Source organism: Megalobrama amblycephala, linkage group LG8 (assembly GCF_018812025.1).
Source record: "Megalobrama amblycephala isolate DHTTF-2021 linkage group LG8, ASM1881202v1, whole genome shotgun sequence".
In the NCBI taxonomy this organism is placed as follows: domain Eukaryota; kingdom Metazoa; phylum Chordata; class Actinopteri; order Cypriniformes; family Xenocyprididae; genus Megalobrama; species Megalobrama amblycephala.
Window position 1 is genome coordinate 27975742 of NC_063051.1, and position 16700 is coordinate 27992441.

A 16700-nucleotide genomic window follows, 5' to 3' on the forward strand; every position below is an offset into this window, starting at 1 on the left:
CTCCTTAACAAAACAGCAAATGTTCAATATGAAAGGCTTAGCACAGTATATCCTACAGTTGAAGATGGTGCCTAAAGATCTGCTGACTTAAAAATCTAATCCTAATCTTTTGTCTTTGCCCTTTAACCCTTAACCCTTAACCTCCACTTGCTTGCTGATAATGCTGGACTGATCACCTGGAGGAAAACATTCTTTCCAGAGCAGAGAAAGTCAGAATTCCGTCTGGAGAAGCAGTGAGTGCTGAACTCTATCAGTGTCTTGATTGAATTTTGGCCAACAGAAAGACCTTTCACCTGCAAAACATGCAGTATTACTGATAGTGATCTTGATTATTTTAAAACATTTGATCCAAAGCGACTTGAATTGCATTCAAGGTAAACATTTTTATCAGTTCATGCATTCACTGAGAATGATGTATGTTGATTAATTAGAGACGCACGCTACAATGTACTACCCAGCTAACAAAAATATATTCTGAGGATATTTTTCTAATATTCCCATTAATTTATGAAAACATTATTTCTGAATGTTCCCTAAATGTTCAAAATGTCCAGTTTTTTAATTGTTTAAAAAAAATTCTTATACGAATGTTAAAGGAACATTCCGTTATATAATTTTGCAAACATTAAGGCAACATTACTTTTGAATGTTCTCTAAAATTATTCAAAAATGTTTACATTTATGTCTGAAATGTTTCAGAAAAAAAAACAAAAAACGTTGTACTTAAGTTATACGTCGTACTTTTTTGTGCTAACATTTTGAAAATGTTATTAAAGACCAGATAACTTTGAACAAACGTTCTATTTACGTTACTGAAGGAACGTTTGTTCATAACTTTAGGAGAACCTTGCCAGAATGTTAGCTAAAGTTCTGAGAACGTTAGCTGGGGGTCATAAGGGCCGCTGTTGTTATTTGCATTCAATTTGCAAAATGATAATCTCTAAAACTAGTTCATTTTTAATCAACAAATAAAAACAAAACTCTGGGATAAAATTGGGATAAAAAATTGGGATAATCACTACTAATGTATACTTAGAATGGCCTTAACAACTTTTTAAATCTGAATTTTTTGTAATGTTTTACATTTAAACAAATGCAACCACATCACACAAAAACCTAAGAAACTAGAAACTAGTCACAAGTTGTTTACATACAGTCTGTATTGGTCATTAATGTCCATCCCTCATATTCTTTGTAATCTAAGATAAGTGTAACGCTTGAGGATGTGTTGTGTGTTAACTAACATCAGTTTGTACACACAAAATATAATTACTCATATTATAAATCATCTACTGTTATATTTATCATATACGACCATGACAATTAAACAGCAAGGGTGTTATTTATGTAACACTGGCCTTCATGTACATCTAGTTTAATTGTATGTGGCTCAGTTAAGTCATACACTATTATTCAAGTTTGGGGTCAGAAAAGATGCATTAAATTGATCAAATGTGACAGCGAAGCCTTACAGACTTTACAGAGTGACAAAAAATCTATTTCAAAGAAGTCACATTTTCCACAAAAATGTTAAGCAGCACAGCTATTTTAAACAATGGTGATAAGAAATGTTTCTTGAGCATCAAATCAGCATATTAGAATGATTTCTGAAGGATCATGTGACACTGAAGACTGGAGTAATGATGCTGAAAATACAGCTTTGATCACAGGAATTAATTACATTTTAAAATATATTAGAATTGAAAACAATTATTTTTAATTGTAATATTATTTCACAGTATTTACTGTTTTTACTGTATTTTTGATCAAATAACTGCAGCCTTGGTGAGCAGAAGAGACTTTTTGGAAAAAACATTTTAAAAAAAATCCCACTGACCCCAAACTTTTGAACAGTAGTGTACATTTATATTGAATCAGGTATTGGCTGACTAATATATCAAAGATGTTTGAGGTGGAATATCTACAGTTTAGGCTAAACATTGTCTGAATAAATTACAAAAAAAAAACAAAAAAAATATTCCTGCTCTCCCCCTATTTCTGATATACTTGAAATACGTCTAAAACCACTGTACATCCTAAAACACCATTTAAAGTATCTGTTCAATATCTTAAACATAAATGTAAGAGACTTTTTTTTATGTTTTAATGACTCAAACAAGCCACAAGAAAAATAGAAAGCACCAAACAAAGCATTTTTTTTATTTAAATAGTTTATTCTTTTTTTTGGCTTTGATCTCACTTCTTCTTGCTTTTCTTGTCTTTGTTCTTCTTCTTGCCCTGAGGTTGAGCGTGTGCTTTGTTGTAGAGGTAGAGACCCACTAAGCCCAGTAAAGTGGGAACCAGTGCCAAGCACAAAAGAGGCAAGACATCGTTAACTAGCTTCTGCCAGGGCGTTTGCTGGGACAGAGAGATCACCTCCACCTCAAACTCAAGTGTGCTGTCCCCTGTGAGGAACAGACAGATGGAAAGATGAAGAAAAAATGATTACATCGAATGTCATTTAATCATCCAAAGATTTATCATCATCGGTCTCCAGCTTTACTCCAAAAAATCTTGACAATTTTACTACTTCTGATGGTGACAGGAAAAGGGCTGTACACAGGGTTTAATAAATACAGAGGTCCCAAAATTGAGTTTGCTAGGGGGGTTCGGGGGAATGCCTCGCAAGAAAATTTTGATTTCCCTGATCTACTGATGTATATTTTAAGACATTTGAAGGCCAAAAAAAAAATGGATAACAAAAGCTTTAAATTCTGTCAGTGGGCAGTAGCACAATTTTTTTTTTCAATTTGTCCTGCTCTTCCTCTCTCATCTCCATCACCTTCTCTCTTTTTTTCCCCCTCAGTCTCCTTATCTTGCCCTGTATCTCTTCCCTTCCCAAAGCTGAGCTTTGATTGAGACATTTTCGTCTGAGTCAGTGAAGACTGTAAACATACGGTCAATTGATATTGATGTTTTGTGAATCATTTTAGACAAGTGAACTTCCTAAATGCTACCACCAGGAAAGCTAGGTAACTAAGTTTATTAAATTCATTCATAATATGTGCACATTCATTATTAATCTTATGCCTAATATGATGAAAACATTAATGTTTCTTGTCTCGTCACAGTGACGAATTGCATATCACGCAAATCATATATTTTCTACGGAGCCCCGCACATGACATCGTGCACACGATTTACTAATTTGTTCCCTCGATTTATAAATCATCCACACTATTTACTAATTTGTTCCCTCAATTTGCTAAATCATGCGCATGATTTATAAATCGAGGGAACAAAATAGTAAATCGTGCGTACGATTTAGCAAATCGAGGGAACGAAATAGTAAATTGCACGTACAATTTAGCAAATCAAGGGAATGAATTAGTAAATCGTGTGCACGATTTAGCAAATCGAGGGAACAAAATAGTCAATTGCGAGTACGATTTAGCAAATCGAGGGAGCTAATTAGTAAATCGTGTGCACGATTTAGCAAATCGAGGGAACTAATTAGTAAATCGTGTGCACGATTTAGCAAATCGAGGAAACGAAATAGTAAATCGCGCGTACGATTTAGCAAATCGAGGGAACGAATTAGTAAATCGTGTGCAGGATTTAGCAAATAGAGAGAAAGTAGTAAAATGCGCGTACAGTTTAGCAAATTGAGGGAACGAATTAGTAAATCGTGTGCACGATTTAGCAAATCGAGGGAATGAAATAGTAAATCGTGTGTACGATTTAGCAAATCAAGGGAACAAATTAGTAAATCGTGTGCAGAATTTAGCAAATCGAGAGAACAAAGTAGTAAAACGCGCATACAATTTAGCAAATCGAGGGAACGAATTAGTAAATCGTGTGCACGATTTAGCAAATTGAGGGAATGAAATAGTAAATCGTGTGCACGAATTAGCAAATTGAGGGAACAAAATAATAAATTGCGCGCACGATTTAGCAAATCAAGAGAACAAAATAGTAAATTGCGTGTACGATTTAGCAAATCGAGGGAACGAATTAGTAAATCGTGTGCACGATTTAGCAAATCGAGGGAACGAAATAGTAAATCGCGCGTACGATTTAGCAAATCGAGGGAACGAATTAGTAAATCGTGTGCAGGATTTAGCAAATCGAGAGAAAGTAGTAAAACGCGCGTACAGTTTAGCAAATTGAGGGAACGAATTAGTAAATCGTGTGCACGATTTAGCAAATCAAGGGAACAAATGAGTAAATCGTGTGCAGGATTTAGCAAATCGAGAGAACAGTAGTAAAACGCGCATACAATTTAGCAAATCGAGGGAACGAATTAGTAAATCGTGTGCAGGATTTAGCAAATCGAGAGAAAGTAGTAAAACGCGCGTACAGTTTAGCAAATTGAGGGAACGAATTAGTAAATCGTGTGCACGATTTAGCAAATCAAGGGAACAAATGAGTAAATCGTGTGCAGGATTTAGCAAATCGAGAGAACAGTAGTAAAACGCGCATACAATTTAGCAAATCGAGGGAACGAATTAGTAAATCGTGTGCACGATTTAGCAAATTGAGGGAATGAAATAGTAAATCGCGCATACGAATTAGCAAATTGAGGGAACAAAATAGTAAATTGCGCGCACGATTTAGCAAATCAAGAGAACAAAATAGTAAATTGCATGTACGATTTAGCAAATCGAAGGAACGAATTAGTAAATCGTGTGCACGATTTAGCAAATCGAGGAAACGAAATAGTAAATCGCGCATACGATTTAGCAAATCGAGGGAACGAATTAGTAAATCGTGTGCAGGATTTAGCAAATCGAGAGAAAGTAGTAAAACGCACGTACAGTTTAGCAAATTGAGGGAACGAATTAGTAAATCGTGTGCACGATTTAGCAAATCGAGGGAACGAATTAGTAAATTGTGTGCAAGATTTAGCAAATCGAGAGAACAAAGTAGTAAAACGCGCATACAATTTAGCAAATCGAGGGAACGAATTAGTAAATCGTGTGCACGATTTAGCAAATCGAGGGAACGAAATAGTAAATCGTGTGCACGATTTAGCAAATCAAGAGAATGAAATAGTAAATTGTGCGTACGATTTACTTTTTTTTTTCCTGCATGTCATGTATAGGGCTTCGCTATTTTCAATTAAAAATCTTGAAATTAGACAAAAGTTTATTAGTTTGCATCCCTGATTGAATGAAATAGTAAATCGTGTGTACGATTTAGCAAATCGAGGGAACAAATTAGTAAATCGTGTGCACGATTTAGCAAATTGAGGGAATGAAATAGTAAATCGTGTGCACGAATTAGCAAATTGAGGGAACAAATAGTAAATTGCGCGCACGATTTAGCAAATCAAGAGAACAAATAGTAAATTGCGTGTACGATTTGCAAATCGAGGAACGAATTAGTAAACGTGTGACGATTAGCAAATCGAGGGAACGAAATAGTAAATCGCGCGTACGATTTAGCAAATCGAGGGAACGAATTAGTAAATCGTGTGCAGGATTTAGCAAATCGAGAGAAAGTAGTAAAACGCGCGTACAGTTTAGCAAATTGAGGGAACGAATTAGTAAATCGTGTGCACGATTTAGCAAATCAAGGGAACAAATTAGTAAATCGTGTGCAGGATTTAGCAAATCGAGAGAACAGTAGTAAAACGCGCATACAATTTAGCAAATCGAGGGAACGAATTAGTAAATCGTGTGCACGATTTAGCAAATTGAGGGAATGAAATAGTAAATCGCGCATACGAATTAGCAAATTGAGGGAACAAAATAGTAAATTGTGCGCACGATTTAGCAAATCAAGAGAACAAAATAGTAAATTGCGTGTACGATTTAGCAAATCGAAGGAACGAATTAGTAAATCGTGTGCACGATTTAGCAAATCGAGGAAACGAAATAGTAAATTGCGTGTACGATTTAGCAAATCGAAGGAACGAATTAGTAAATCGTGTGCAGGATTTAGCAAATCGAGAGAAAGTAGTAAAACGCGCGTACAGTTTAGCAAATTGAGGGAACGAATTAGTAAATCGTGTGCACGATTTAGCAAATCAAGGGAACAAATTAGTAAATCGTGTGCAGGATTTAGCAAATCGAGAGAACAGTAGTAAAACGCGCATACAATTTAGCAAATCGAGGGAACGAATTAGTAAATCGTGTGCACGATTTAGCAAATTGAGGGAATGAAATAGTAAATCGCGCATACGAATTAGCAAATTGAGGGAACAAAATAGTAAATTGTGCGCACGATTTAGCAAATCAAGAGAACAAAATAGTAAATTGCGTGTACGATTTAGCAAATCGAAGGAACGAATTAGTAAATCGTGTGCACGATTTAGCAAATCGAGGAAACGAAATAGTAAATTGCGTGTACGATTTAGCAAATCGAAGGAACGAATTAGTAAATCGTGTGCAGGATTTAGCAAATCGAGAGAAAGTAGTAAAACGCACGTACAGTTTAGCAAATTGAGGGAACGAATTAGTAAATCGTGTGCAAGATTTAGCAAATCGAGAACAAAGTAGTAAAACGCGCATACAATTTAGCAAATCGAGGGAACGAATTAGTAAATCGTGTGCACGATTTAGCAAATCGAGGGAACGAAATAGTAAATCGTGTGCACGATTTAGCAAATCAAGAGAATGAAATAGTAAATTGTGCGTACGATTTACTTTTTTTTTTTCCTGCATGTCATGTATAGGGCTTCGCTATTTTCAATTAAAAATCTTGAAATTAGACGAAAGTTTATTAGTTTGCATCCCTGATTGAATGAAATAGTAAATCGTGTGTACGATTTAGCAAATCAAGGGAACAAATTAGTAAATCGTGTGCAGAATTTAGCAAACCGAGAGAACAAAGTAGTAAAACGCGCATACAATTTAGCAAATCGAGGGAACGAATTAGTAAATCGTGTGCACGATTTAGCAAATTGAGGGAATGAAATAGTAAATCGTGTGCACGAATTAGCAAATTGAGGGAACGAAATAGTAAATCGCGCGTACGATTTAGCAAATCGAGGGAACGAATTAGTAAGTCGTGTGCACGATTTAGCAAATCGAGATAAAGTAGTAAAACGCACGTACAGTTTAGCAAATTGAGGGAACGAATTAGTAAATCGTGTGCACGATTTAGCAAATCAAGGGAACAAATGAGTAAATCGTGTGCAGGATTTAGCAAATCGAGAGAACAGTAGTAAAACGCGCATACAATTTAGCAAATCGAGGGAACGAATTAGTAAATCGTGTGCACGATTTAGCAAATTGAGGGAATGAAATAGTAAATCGTGTGCACGAATTAGCAAATTGAGGGAACAAAATAGTAAATTGCGCGCACGATTTAGCAAATCGAGGGAACGAATTAGTAAATCGTGTGCAGGATTTAGCAAATCGAGAGAAAGTAGTAAATGTTACGGTATGGTGGTGTAGAGATGAGGCAGATACGGATTTCCACAATAACATAGAGCTTTAATCAAACAAAGGCAAGGAAACACCAAACATAACGTTAACACAACAGAGAACGGACGAGGAGTGAAGGGAGTGAGTGCAATATATAGGGAGTGCTGACAATAGAGTCCAGGTGCAGGTGATGAGTAATGATGAGGAACTGACGAGGGAAGTGAGTGCAGGTGTGGAAACAGGAGGATATTGGGATATGGAGTCCAGGGAAACAAGGGTTCTGTGACATTACCCCCCCCTCCCGGTAGGCGCGTCCTCGCGCCGTAGATGAAACAACCGGGAGGGGGGCGGGCGCCCTGGAGACCTCAAGCTGGTGCAGGGGGAGGAGCAGACTGGAGTGGAGGTCTCCAGGGCAGGTTCAAAAGCCATGGCGGGTCAGGGGCTGAAGGCAGCCATGGCGGGTCAGGTGCAGCGGGCAGCCATGGCGGGTCAGGTGCAGCGGGCAGACATGCAGCGGGCATACATGGCGGGTCAGGTGCAGCGGGCAGCCATGGCGGGTCAGGAGCCGAAGCCTTCGAGGCGTTGAGCCCAGGCGTCGCTGAAGGACTGGCGGGTGATGGCGGAACCGAAGGCTCCGCCGACCGAAGCGCAGCCGGGGCTCCAGAAGGCCGCAGTAGAACAAGGATGACAGACAACAAAGTGAACACCGGGGGGAGTGAGGAGGCCAACTGGAACTGAGGGGCGGAGGGACGGAGCGGAGACGGAGGAGTGCAGTCCAGAGGGGAAGGCAGGCAGACGAGGGACCAAGGTGTGAGCGGAGGCAGGATGGAGACTGGTGAGACTAGTGGCCTGATGGACAACGGTGGAGCAGAGGGAGGTTGGAGCCGGGGTGACGGTAATCGCCCAGAGGTCCGAGGTGGAGATCTGGGCGAGGGGGCTAGAGGTGAAGGTTCAGTGTATACATAAATGGGAGGAGGCGGGAGAGGGAGGCAGGGAGGGAGAACAGTCTTTACAAAGTTCATAATGGGAGCGGCTGGCTCGGCAGAGGCTGGAGCTGAGGGCTCGGCGGCGGCGGCTGGAGCTGAGGCCTCGGCGGCGGCGGCTGGAGCGGCAGGCTCGGCGGCGGCGGCTGGAGCGGCAGGCTCGGCGGCGGCGGCTGGAGCGGCAGGCTCGGCGGCGGCGGCTGGAGCGGCAGGCTCGGCGGCGGCGGCTGGAGCGGCAGGCTCGGCGGCGGCGGCTGGAGCGGCAGGCTCGGCGGCGGCGGCTGGAGCGGCAGGCTCGGCGGCGGCGGCTGGAGCGGCAGGCTCGGCGGCGGCGGCTGGAGCGGCAGGCTCGGCGGCGGCGGCTGGAGCGGCAGGCTCGGCGGCGGCGGCTGGAGCGGCAGGCTCGGCGGCGGCGGCTGGAGCGGCAGGCTCGGCGGCGGCGGCTGGAGCGGCAGGCTCGGCGGCGGCGGCTGGAGCGGCAGGCTCGGCGAGGGTTGGAGCGGCAGGCTCGGCGGAGACTGGAGCGGCTTGCTCGGCGGAGACTGGAGCGGCTTGCTCGGCGGAGACTGGAGCGGCTTGCTCGGCGGAGACTGGAGCGGCTTGCTCGGCGGAGACTGGAGAGCTCGGCTCGGCGGAGACTGGAACAGAGGGCCAATCCATGCCCTCAAACACAATTAGAATCCCCGTAGGGACGGGAGCGGGCTCTGGAGATACTGGAGCGGGCTCTGGAGACACTGGAGCGGGCTCTGGAGACACTGGAGCGGGCTCTGGAGACACTGGAGCGGGCTCTGGAGACACTGGAGCGGGCTCTGGAGACACTGGAGCGGGCTCTGGAGATACTGGAGCGGCTTGCTTCCTCCTCCTCCGCTTACGGGACCCAGTTGAGGATTGTGGGTTCCGTGTGGGGCAGGCAGGGAGTTCGCTGGAGGGGTATGCGGAGGAAGCCGGAGGTTGACTGACTGGCCCAGCCAACCGTGTCTCTGGATGGACTAGAGACAGACACCCATCCTGAACCCAATCAACGATAAATTTGGAATCATTTAACCACAAAATGGAATTTATGGTTTCGCTTAAGGAGAAACGATAATCGGGTTCACTAAAACGGATGGTGTCATCATCTAGTCCATCCAGAAACAGGGAGATCAAAACTGCTTCAGGCCAGTCAGACACATAAGCGAGCTCAACGAACTCCTCCACATACCTCTCCAGCGAACGACCAACCTGCAGGAGCCCGATGAGGCGATCGCCGGCCGACAGATGGATGAGAGGCATAGGAGGAGCACGAGCCAGGAAGCCAGGGAAAGTCTCCATCTTTCCTTTGTGGAAATCCAGTCGTTCTTTGGTCCGTTCTTCTGTTACGGTATGGTGGTGTAGAGATGAGGCAGATACGGATTTCCACAATAACATAGAGCTTTAATCAAACAAAGGCAAGGAAACACCAAACATAACGTTAACACAACAGAGAACGGACGAGGAGTGAAGGGAGTGAGTGCAATATATAGGGAGTGCTGACAATAGAGTCCAGGTGCAGGTGATGAGTAATGATGAGGAACTGACGAGGGAAGTGAGTGCAGGTGTGGAAACAGGAGGATATTGGGATATGGAGTCCAGGGAAACAAGGGTTCTGTGACAGTAAAACGCACGTACAGTTTAGCAAATTGAGGGAACGAATTAGTAAATCGTGTGCACGATTTAGCAAATCGAGGGAACGAATTAGTAAATCGTGTGCAGGATTTAGCAAATCGAGAGAACAAAGTAGTAAAACGCGCATACAATTTAGCAAATCGAGGGAACGAATTAGTAAATCGTGTGCACGATTTAGCAAATCGAGGGAACGAAATAGTAAATCGTGTGCACGATTTAGCAAATCAAGAGAATGAAATAGTAAATTGTGCGTACGATTTACTTTTTTTTTTCCTGCATGTCATGTATAGGGCTTCGCTATTTTCAATTAAAAATCTTGAAATTAGACAAAAGTTTATTAGTTTGCATCCCTGATTATTTCTGTTGTTCGTTTCTATCGTAAAACATCTGTGAAATATTAAATGTTTAGTTTAGCGGCAGGCTCGGCGGCGGCGGCTGGAGCGGCAGGCTCGGCGGCGGCGGCTGGAGCGGCAGGCTCGGCGGCGGCGGCTGGAGCGGCAGGCTCGGCGGCGGCGGCTGGAGCGGCAGGCTCGGCGGCGGCGGCTGGAGCGGCAGGCTCGGCGGCGGCGGCTGGAGCGGCAGGCTCGGCGGCGGCGGCTGGAGCGGCAGGCTCGGCGGCGGCGGCTGGAGCGGCAGGCTCGGCGGCGGCGGCTGGAGCGGCAGGCTCGGCGGCGGCGGCTGGAGCGGCAGGCTCGGCGGCGGCGGCTGGAGCGGCAGGCTCGGCGAGGGTTGGAGCGGCAGGCTCGGCGGAGACTGGAGCGGCTTGCTCGGCGGAGACTGGAGCGGCTTGCTCGGCGGAGACTGGAGCGGCTTGCTCGGCGGAGACTGGAGCGGCTTGCTCGGCGGAGACTGGAGAGCTCGGCTCGGCGGAGACTGGAACAGAGGGCCAATCCATGCCCTCAAACACAATTAGAATCCCCGTAGGGACGGGAGCGGGCTCTGGAGATACTGGAGCGGGCTCTGGAGACACTGGAGCGGGCTCTGGAGACACTGGAGCGGGCTCTGGAGACACTGGAGCGGGCTCTGGAGACACTGGAGCGGGCTCTGGAGACACTGGAGCGGGCTCTGGAGACACTGGAGCGGGCTCTGGAGATACTGGAGCGGCTTGCTTCCTCCTCCTCCGCTTACGGGACCCAGTTGAGGATTGTGGGTTCCGTGTGGGGCAGGCAGGGAGTTCGCTGGAGGGGTATGCGGAGGAAGCCGGAGGTTGACTGACTGGCCCAGCCAACCGTGTCTCTGGATGGACTAGAGACAGACACCCATCCTGAACCCAATCAACGATAAATTTGGAATCATTTAACCACAAAATGGAATTTATGGTTTCGCTTAAGGAGAAACGATAATCGGGTTCACTAAAACGGATGGTGTCATCATCTAGTCCATCCAGAAACAGGGAGATCAAAACTGCTTCAGGCCAGTCAGACACATAAGCGAGCTCAACGAACTCCTCCACATACCTCTCCAGCGAACGACCAACCTGCAGGAGCCCGATGAGGCGATCGCCGGCCGACAGATGGATGAGAGGCATAGGAGGAGCACGAGCCAGGAAGCCAGGGAAAGTCTCCATCTTTCCTTTGTGGAAATCCAGTCGTTCTTTGGTCCGTTCTTCTGTTACGGTATGGTGGTGTAGAGATGAGGCAGATACGGATTTCCACAATAACATAGAGCTTTAATCAAACAAAGGCAAGGAAACACCAAACATAACGTTAACACAACAGAGAACGGACGAGGAGTGAAGGGAGTGAGTGCAATATATAGGGAGTGCTGACAATAGAGTCCAGGTGCAGGTGATGAGTAATGATGAGGAACTGACGAGGGAAGTGAGTGCAGGTGTGGAAACAGGAGGATATTGGGATATGGAGTCCAGGGAAACAAGGGTTCTGTGACAGTAAAACGCACGTACAGTTTAGCAAATTGAGGGAACGAATTAGTAAATCGTGTGCACGATTTAGCAAATCGAGGGAACGAATTAGTAAATCGTGTGCAGGATTTAGCAAATCGAGAGAACAAAGTAGTAAAACGCGCATACAATTTAGCAAATCGAGGGAACGAATTAGTAAATCGTGTGCACGATTTAGCAAATCGAGGGAACGAAATAGTAAATCGTGTGCACGATTTAGCAAATCAAGAGAATGAAATAGTAAATTGTGCGTACGATTTACTTTTTTTTTCCTGCATGTCATGTATAGGGCTTCGCTATTTTCAATTAAAAATCTTGAAATTAGACAAAAGTTTATTAGTTTGCATCCCTGATTATTTCTGTTGTTCGTTTCTATCGTAAAACATCTGTGAAATATTAAATGTTTAGTTTAGCTACTTGCTTATCTTACACTTTATGACCGTTAAAGTGTTGTGCTGGAATTCACGCACAGCATCAAGCCCGTCTACTTTGATTTGATTGGTCATCTCAAACATTTTGACATTGACGAGTGGTTTTAGACTGCTGACAGCTCAGATGAGAAGATCGTAATCTTGGCGTTCTGCAATATCCTTGCAGCACCAAAGTAGAGTTAATAATATGCAATTATTTCACATTCTTTATTATATACACTTCAGAGGAATGCCGAGGTCTGGACCTCAGGGACCTTGATGGTGGGTACGGCCCTGGACAGGAACTAAACAGGGGTGTGTTTCCCAAAAGCATCATTAGCCAACTATGGTTGCAAGTTTCATTGAATTGTGTTGGTAACGACGGAACTTGCGACCATAGTTGACTTCGAGAAATGAACCCCAGAGCGTTACTGACAGACTGGGAAGAGAGGTGCTGCAACAATGTAAAATATGTGAAAAATAAGGTGTTTTTTGAACATTCAAGCATGGAAACCTATTCTAGAAAACTCTAAAAGCAATATCAAGACTTTGTAAAATGGTCCTCTTTAAGTGTGTTGCCATGGTACCTGGAATGGTTGGAGGGTATCCTCTCTTTCCATACGCTAGATGAGCTGGAATCGTGGCCTTGATTTTTTGCCTGTGCAAAAACATAGACAGAAAAGACTGAAAAAAGACTTTCAAGTGGGTGATTCAAACCTCACCCTAAAAGACCTTTTCTTTAAGTGGTCTTGAACAATTTGTTCAACAGCTGTACTCTCACCATCTCTGCCTACATGCATTGATACGACTGTACATTCCAAACTCAAATACAGTCGACTTACCCTTCACACACTCCGACCAGGGCTTGCTCTAGACCTGCCAAGCAAAAAAAAAGTTTAAAGGTATGTGCAATTGTGGAAACACCACATCATTTCTGATTATTATATGTTTTTACAGAAGAAAACACAGCCCAAAAAGCTGTCCTTAGTAATTATAACCATCTTTCTCAAATTCAAAATGACATTATAGTTACCCTAAACCCGAAGTATTCAATTAAAGTTCCAAGAGGTCCGGTCCTATATTTCCTTCCCAGCTGAGGTCCAGACAATACTTTTTTTTTTTTTTTTTTTTTTTTTCTGGAATAGTTATATAGATTTCCATCTGGGCAGCAGTTTGTAAAAGAAAAAAAAATCCTAAACAGTCAAAATAGTCATTAAAGATGAAGATATTGGGTCCTGAGAGCCAAAGCAGTGGCGTCAGTGGCATTTAATTTTTTTATATTTAAACAGTTGAGGTAAGATCAGATGTTTTATCAGGCTATTATTATTTTTTTACATTTAGATACCTATGAATGGCCATGTGACTGATAAAAGATACTGTATGATGGTTCAAGGTCTGGAGCATTTTTATATTTTGCTTAAAATAAGTATAACAAACAAACTATTTATATAATTATCAAAATGCTCTCATTTTGAGCAGAAAACAAAGTTAACTAATTTCAAAGTTTTAATTGTCTCTCCTTGCCCTCTACAAATAATTTTCATAATTCTAACATTGTTTATTATGAAATGCTCTTAACATGCTGATTAACAGGCCTAACTGTAGCCTAAATGTAGATAAAAGAAAAAACATCTCGTCACACACTGTGTGTACGACAGACAAAAATAACTACATTTGCTGCATTCTCATTTTCTGATGCATTTTAGCGAAAGTATCTTTTCCCCCTGCTACTGTATAATGGTATAAATGGTAAAACTGTGCTACAGATGTCATTTTGTCTCGCGGTCCAGTTGGAACAAAGCCTGCACTAAACTATACAAGAATATATTCAACCTAAATATGATGAGTTCTGAAATCTGTGCTCTGTTTTACTTCTGTTGTTATGAACATCATGTCATTTTGGGTTCCACTGAGATGACTGAGCCTTGTACCTGTGATGACAGACCTCTTGCCCAACTCTACGACCAGAGGTTCACGAGACAGAGAAGTGTCAATCACCTTCCCGTCCATTAATCGGCCCTGCACAGGAGATGAAAAATAGAGTTGCCGGTTAGTTGCATCCCTTTTTATGTAGATGCAGCAAATTATCTGTAGTAAGTACCTAAAGAATAAGACTCAATAAAAAACAATAAGTATTAAAAAGTGACAGCCACCTAGGTCACTGCCAAACCACAAAACTAGTGTAACAGAACCACATCAGCCTGCATTCAGACAAGGATGAACTATACAGTAGATTTTAAAAGAAACAATATAAAGTTGGGGCATGTTGTCACGTGTTTTATATGTAAAAATGTTATACATTTTATTAATTACAATTTCTGTTTGCCAAAACAATTGTTTGTGTGAATATTTGTATAATATTTACCTATTAAATATTTGATATTTCTTTTATATATATATAGAGAGAGAGAGAGAGAGAGAGAGAGAGAGAGAGAGAGAGAAAGAATATTTTTTAATTAATTTTGTTTTAATTTAAATTTAAAATTGTTTGTCATTTTATTAGTTTTAGTTATTTTAGTACTTCAAGTTAAACAACTAAACGAAATGTGATATACAATAAGAATTTAATTTAATATTTTTTGTTTTTATTTTCAGTTAAAGTTTGTTTTGTTTAAAGTAACAAAAGTAATATATATATATATATATATATATATATATATATATATATATATATATATATATATATAGTACAAAAGTAATTGTACAACTTTTTAAAAAAGTTCAACTTAGTTATTAATGGCACGTTTAATATAGTACCCCATATATGACAAAAACTGGGGCATGTTGTCACAAAATGTAATCATATTAAATTAATAATTTATTAATTTATTTTTAAAAAATCCTGATTTTTCTTATTTGTAGAAGACTTTAAAGACTTCAAAAACATAGGTTAAGAACTATTCACAGGAGTAAAAAATGAGCAAAAAATAAACAAATAAAAATACTCGGTCTCCCCTACGTTTCCTGTAGCGCGAGTGCGCGCGCACACGGCTCTCTCGCGCATTTCCTCGAGTCCGAATCGACGCTGCTCGCCCTGACTCAAATGCTGACGTGTTGCTCCGCCTCCTCCAGAACATTTGGTTTCGCTTAAAACTAAAATACTATTACAAATAAGTGAATTTCGAAACTGAACGTGACTCCGTGATGAACTTCTATTCTGTCTGAACTGAAAAGGAATGTGTTAATCGTGTTCATCCTTCACACATAATGCATTACAACAACTCTATTTTCATTCAGATATGGCGAGTCCAGATGTCAGCTCGAGTCTGCCACATCATTGAATGACTTCATGTGCAAATAACCCCGCATTAGTCCATTTCGTATGTTTTATGCCATAATACCAAGAGATTTCATAGGGAGGTGCCTCGTTTTACAACATAATAACGCTTCATTTATATACCGTGTAATGGATTTGAAGTGTGTCTCCCATCTCGGATGTAATCGTGCATGTCTCCGGCATCACCTAAAATAGTCAAAAACATATTATTGAGAAATATTAAAGAGTGGCATTGAAAAGGAAATGAAATGCGCAGAACATTGGCTTTACTAAAATAGATGCAACATTGCATGTTTTCACGTTAACATACATTTGTGATAAAAGCACCGCATGCAATGATCTGCTACGTGGACTCTTGTAATAACAGTCATTTATAAAAATAAAAAACTTGAACCAACTTACCAATGTCTCCACAACCAACTGTTCGATCACGCTTTCTTTGCTTTCTCCGTCCTCAGCTGCAACAAATGCAAAAGCTGCGAGAAAAATCAAGGCGATCCCCGTCCGAATTCCCATCGTGTGTCACGTTATGAGAAAATAAGCACTGACAATAACCACAGAAAGGATAAAAGCTACTCTAATGGCTCACTTCCGTCACGAGAGTCTCGCCACTGCAGTCTGCAGCGTTGGGGGAGGCAATAAATACTCGAGCGGATGATCAGATTCAAGAAGTCACTCAAGGCTAAATGCCAGTTAAAGCTGATGTGTTATTATAGTGAAGAGATAACGGCGGGTAAGACGACCCTCGAAACACTGGACCAATACCTGGGTCACTGGAATCCCCGCCTCATAATCCTCCAGCATCCCAGAAGTCTCTCCACATGGCTGCTGCTGTTAGAGAACTTCCCCGCTAGAGGGCGCTTAATATTCTGAGGTTGAAAAAAAAAAAACACTGCATCCTTCTGCTGTTTTTTTCTTGATTTATTCAAAGGCAAAATATGTAAGAATTTTGCAGTAAAATATCCAAAAACCACTAGGCCTGTGTTATATATTTTGTTCACTTGAGTACTTACAATATCCCAAATGTTTCCAACTATTTGTAAATCGTGAGAAAATTGCCATTTTAACCAAGGCTCCGGGACGTGTGAGGAGTCGCCTGTCAATTGCGTCATGCCCGCGTTACCCTCAGTTTCCGGTTTTATTTTGTAAAAACCATGGAAACACCAAAGACGC

The 16700-nt window shown here is 42.0% G+C and overlaps 1 protein-coding gene across 1 annotated transcript; it reads right to left on the reverse strand.

Annotated features, from left to right (window-relative positions):
* Positions 1 to 2153: 2153 nt before the first annotated feature.
* On the reverse strand, positions 2154 to 16405 carry fkbp11 (FKBP prolyl isomerase 11). Its single transcript, XM_048200336.1, has 6 exons — positions 15930 to 16405; positions 15651 to 15713; positions 14182 to 14269; positions 13093 to 13126; positions 12838 to 12908; positions 2154 to 2405 (listed from the first exon to the last, which is right to left on the reverse strand). The coding sequence occupies exons 1-6, from the start codon at positions 16041 to 16043 to the stop codon at positions 2197 to 2199; spliced, it is 579 nt and encodes a 192-aa protein (XP_048056293.1). The 5' UTR covers positions 16044 to 16405; the 3' UTR covers positions 2154 to 2196.
* Positions 16406 to 16700: the final 295 nt, after the last annotated feature.

Excerpts from the sequence above, each read along its gene's own strand:
- fkbp11 (XM_048200336.1), bottom strand. The coding sequence starts at position 16,043 with ATGGGAATTCGGACGGGGATCGCCTTGATTTTTCTCGCAGCTTTTGCA. Across the intron at positions 14,270-15,650 it reads CACTTCAAATCCATTACACG|GGCCGATTAATGGACGGGAA; the intron begins GTATATAAATGA and ends TCTCCTGTGCAG. Across the intron at positions 13,127-14,181 it reads CAAGAGGTCTGTCATCACAG|GTCTAGAGCAAGCCCTGGTC; the intron begins GTACAAGGCTCA and ends TTTGCTTGGCAG.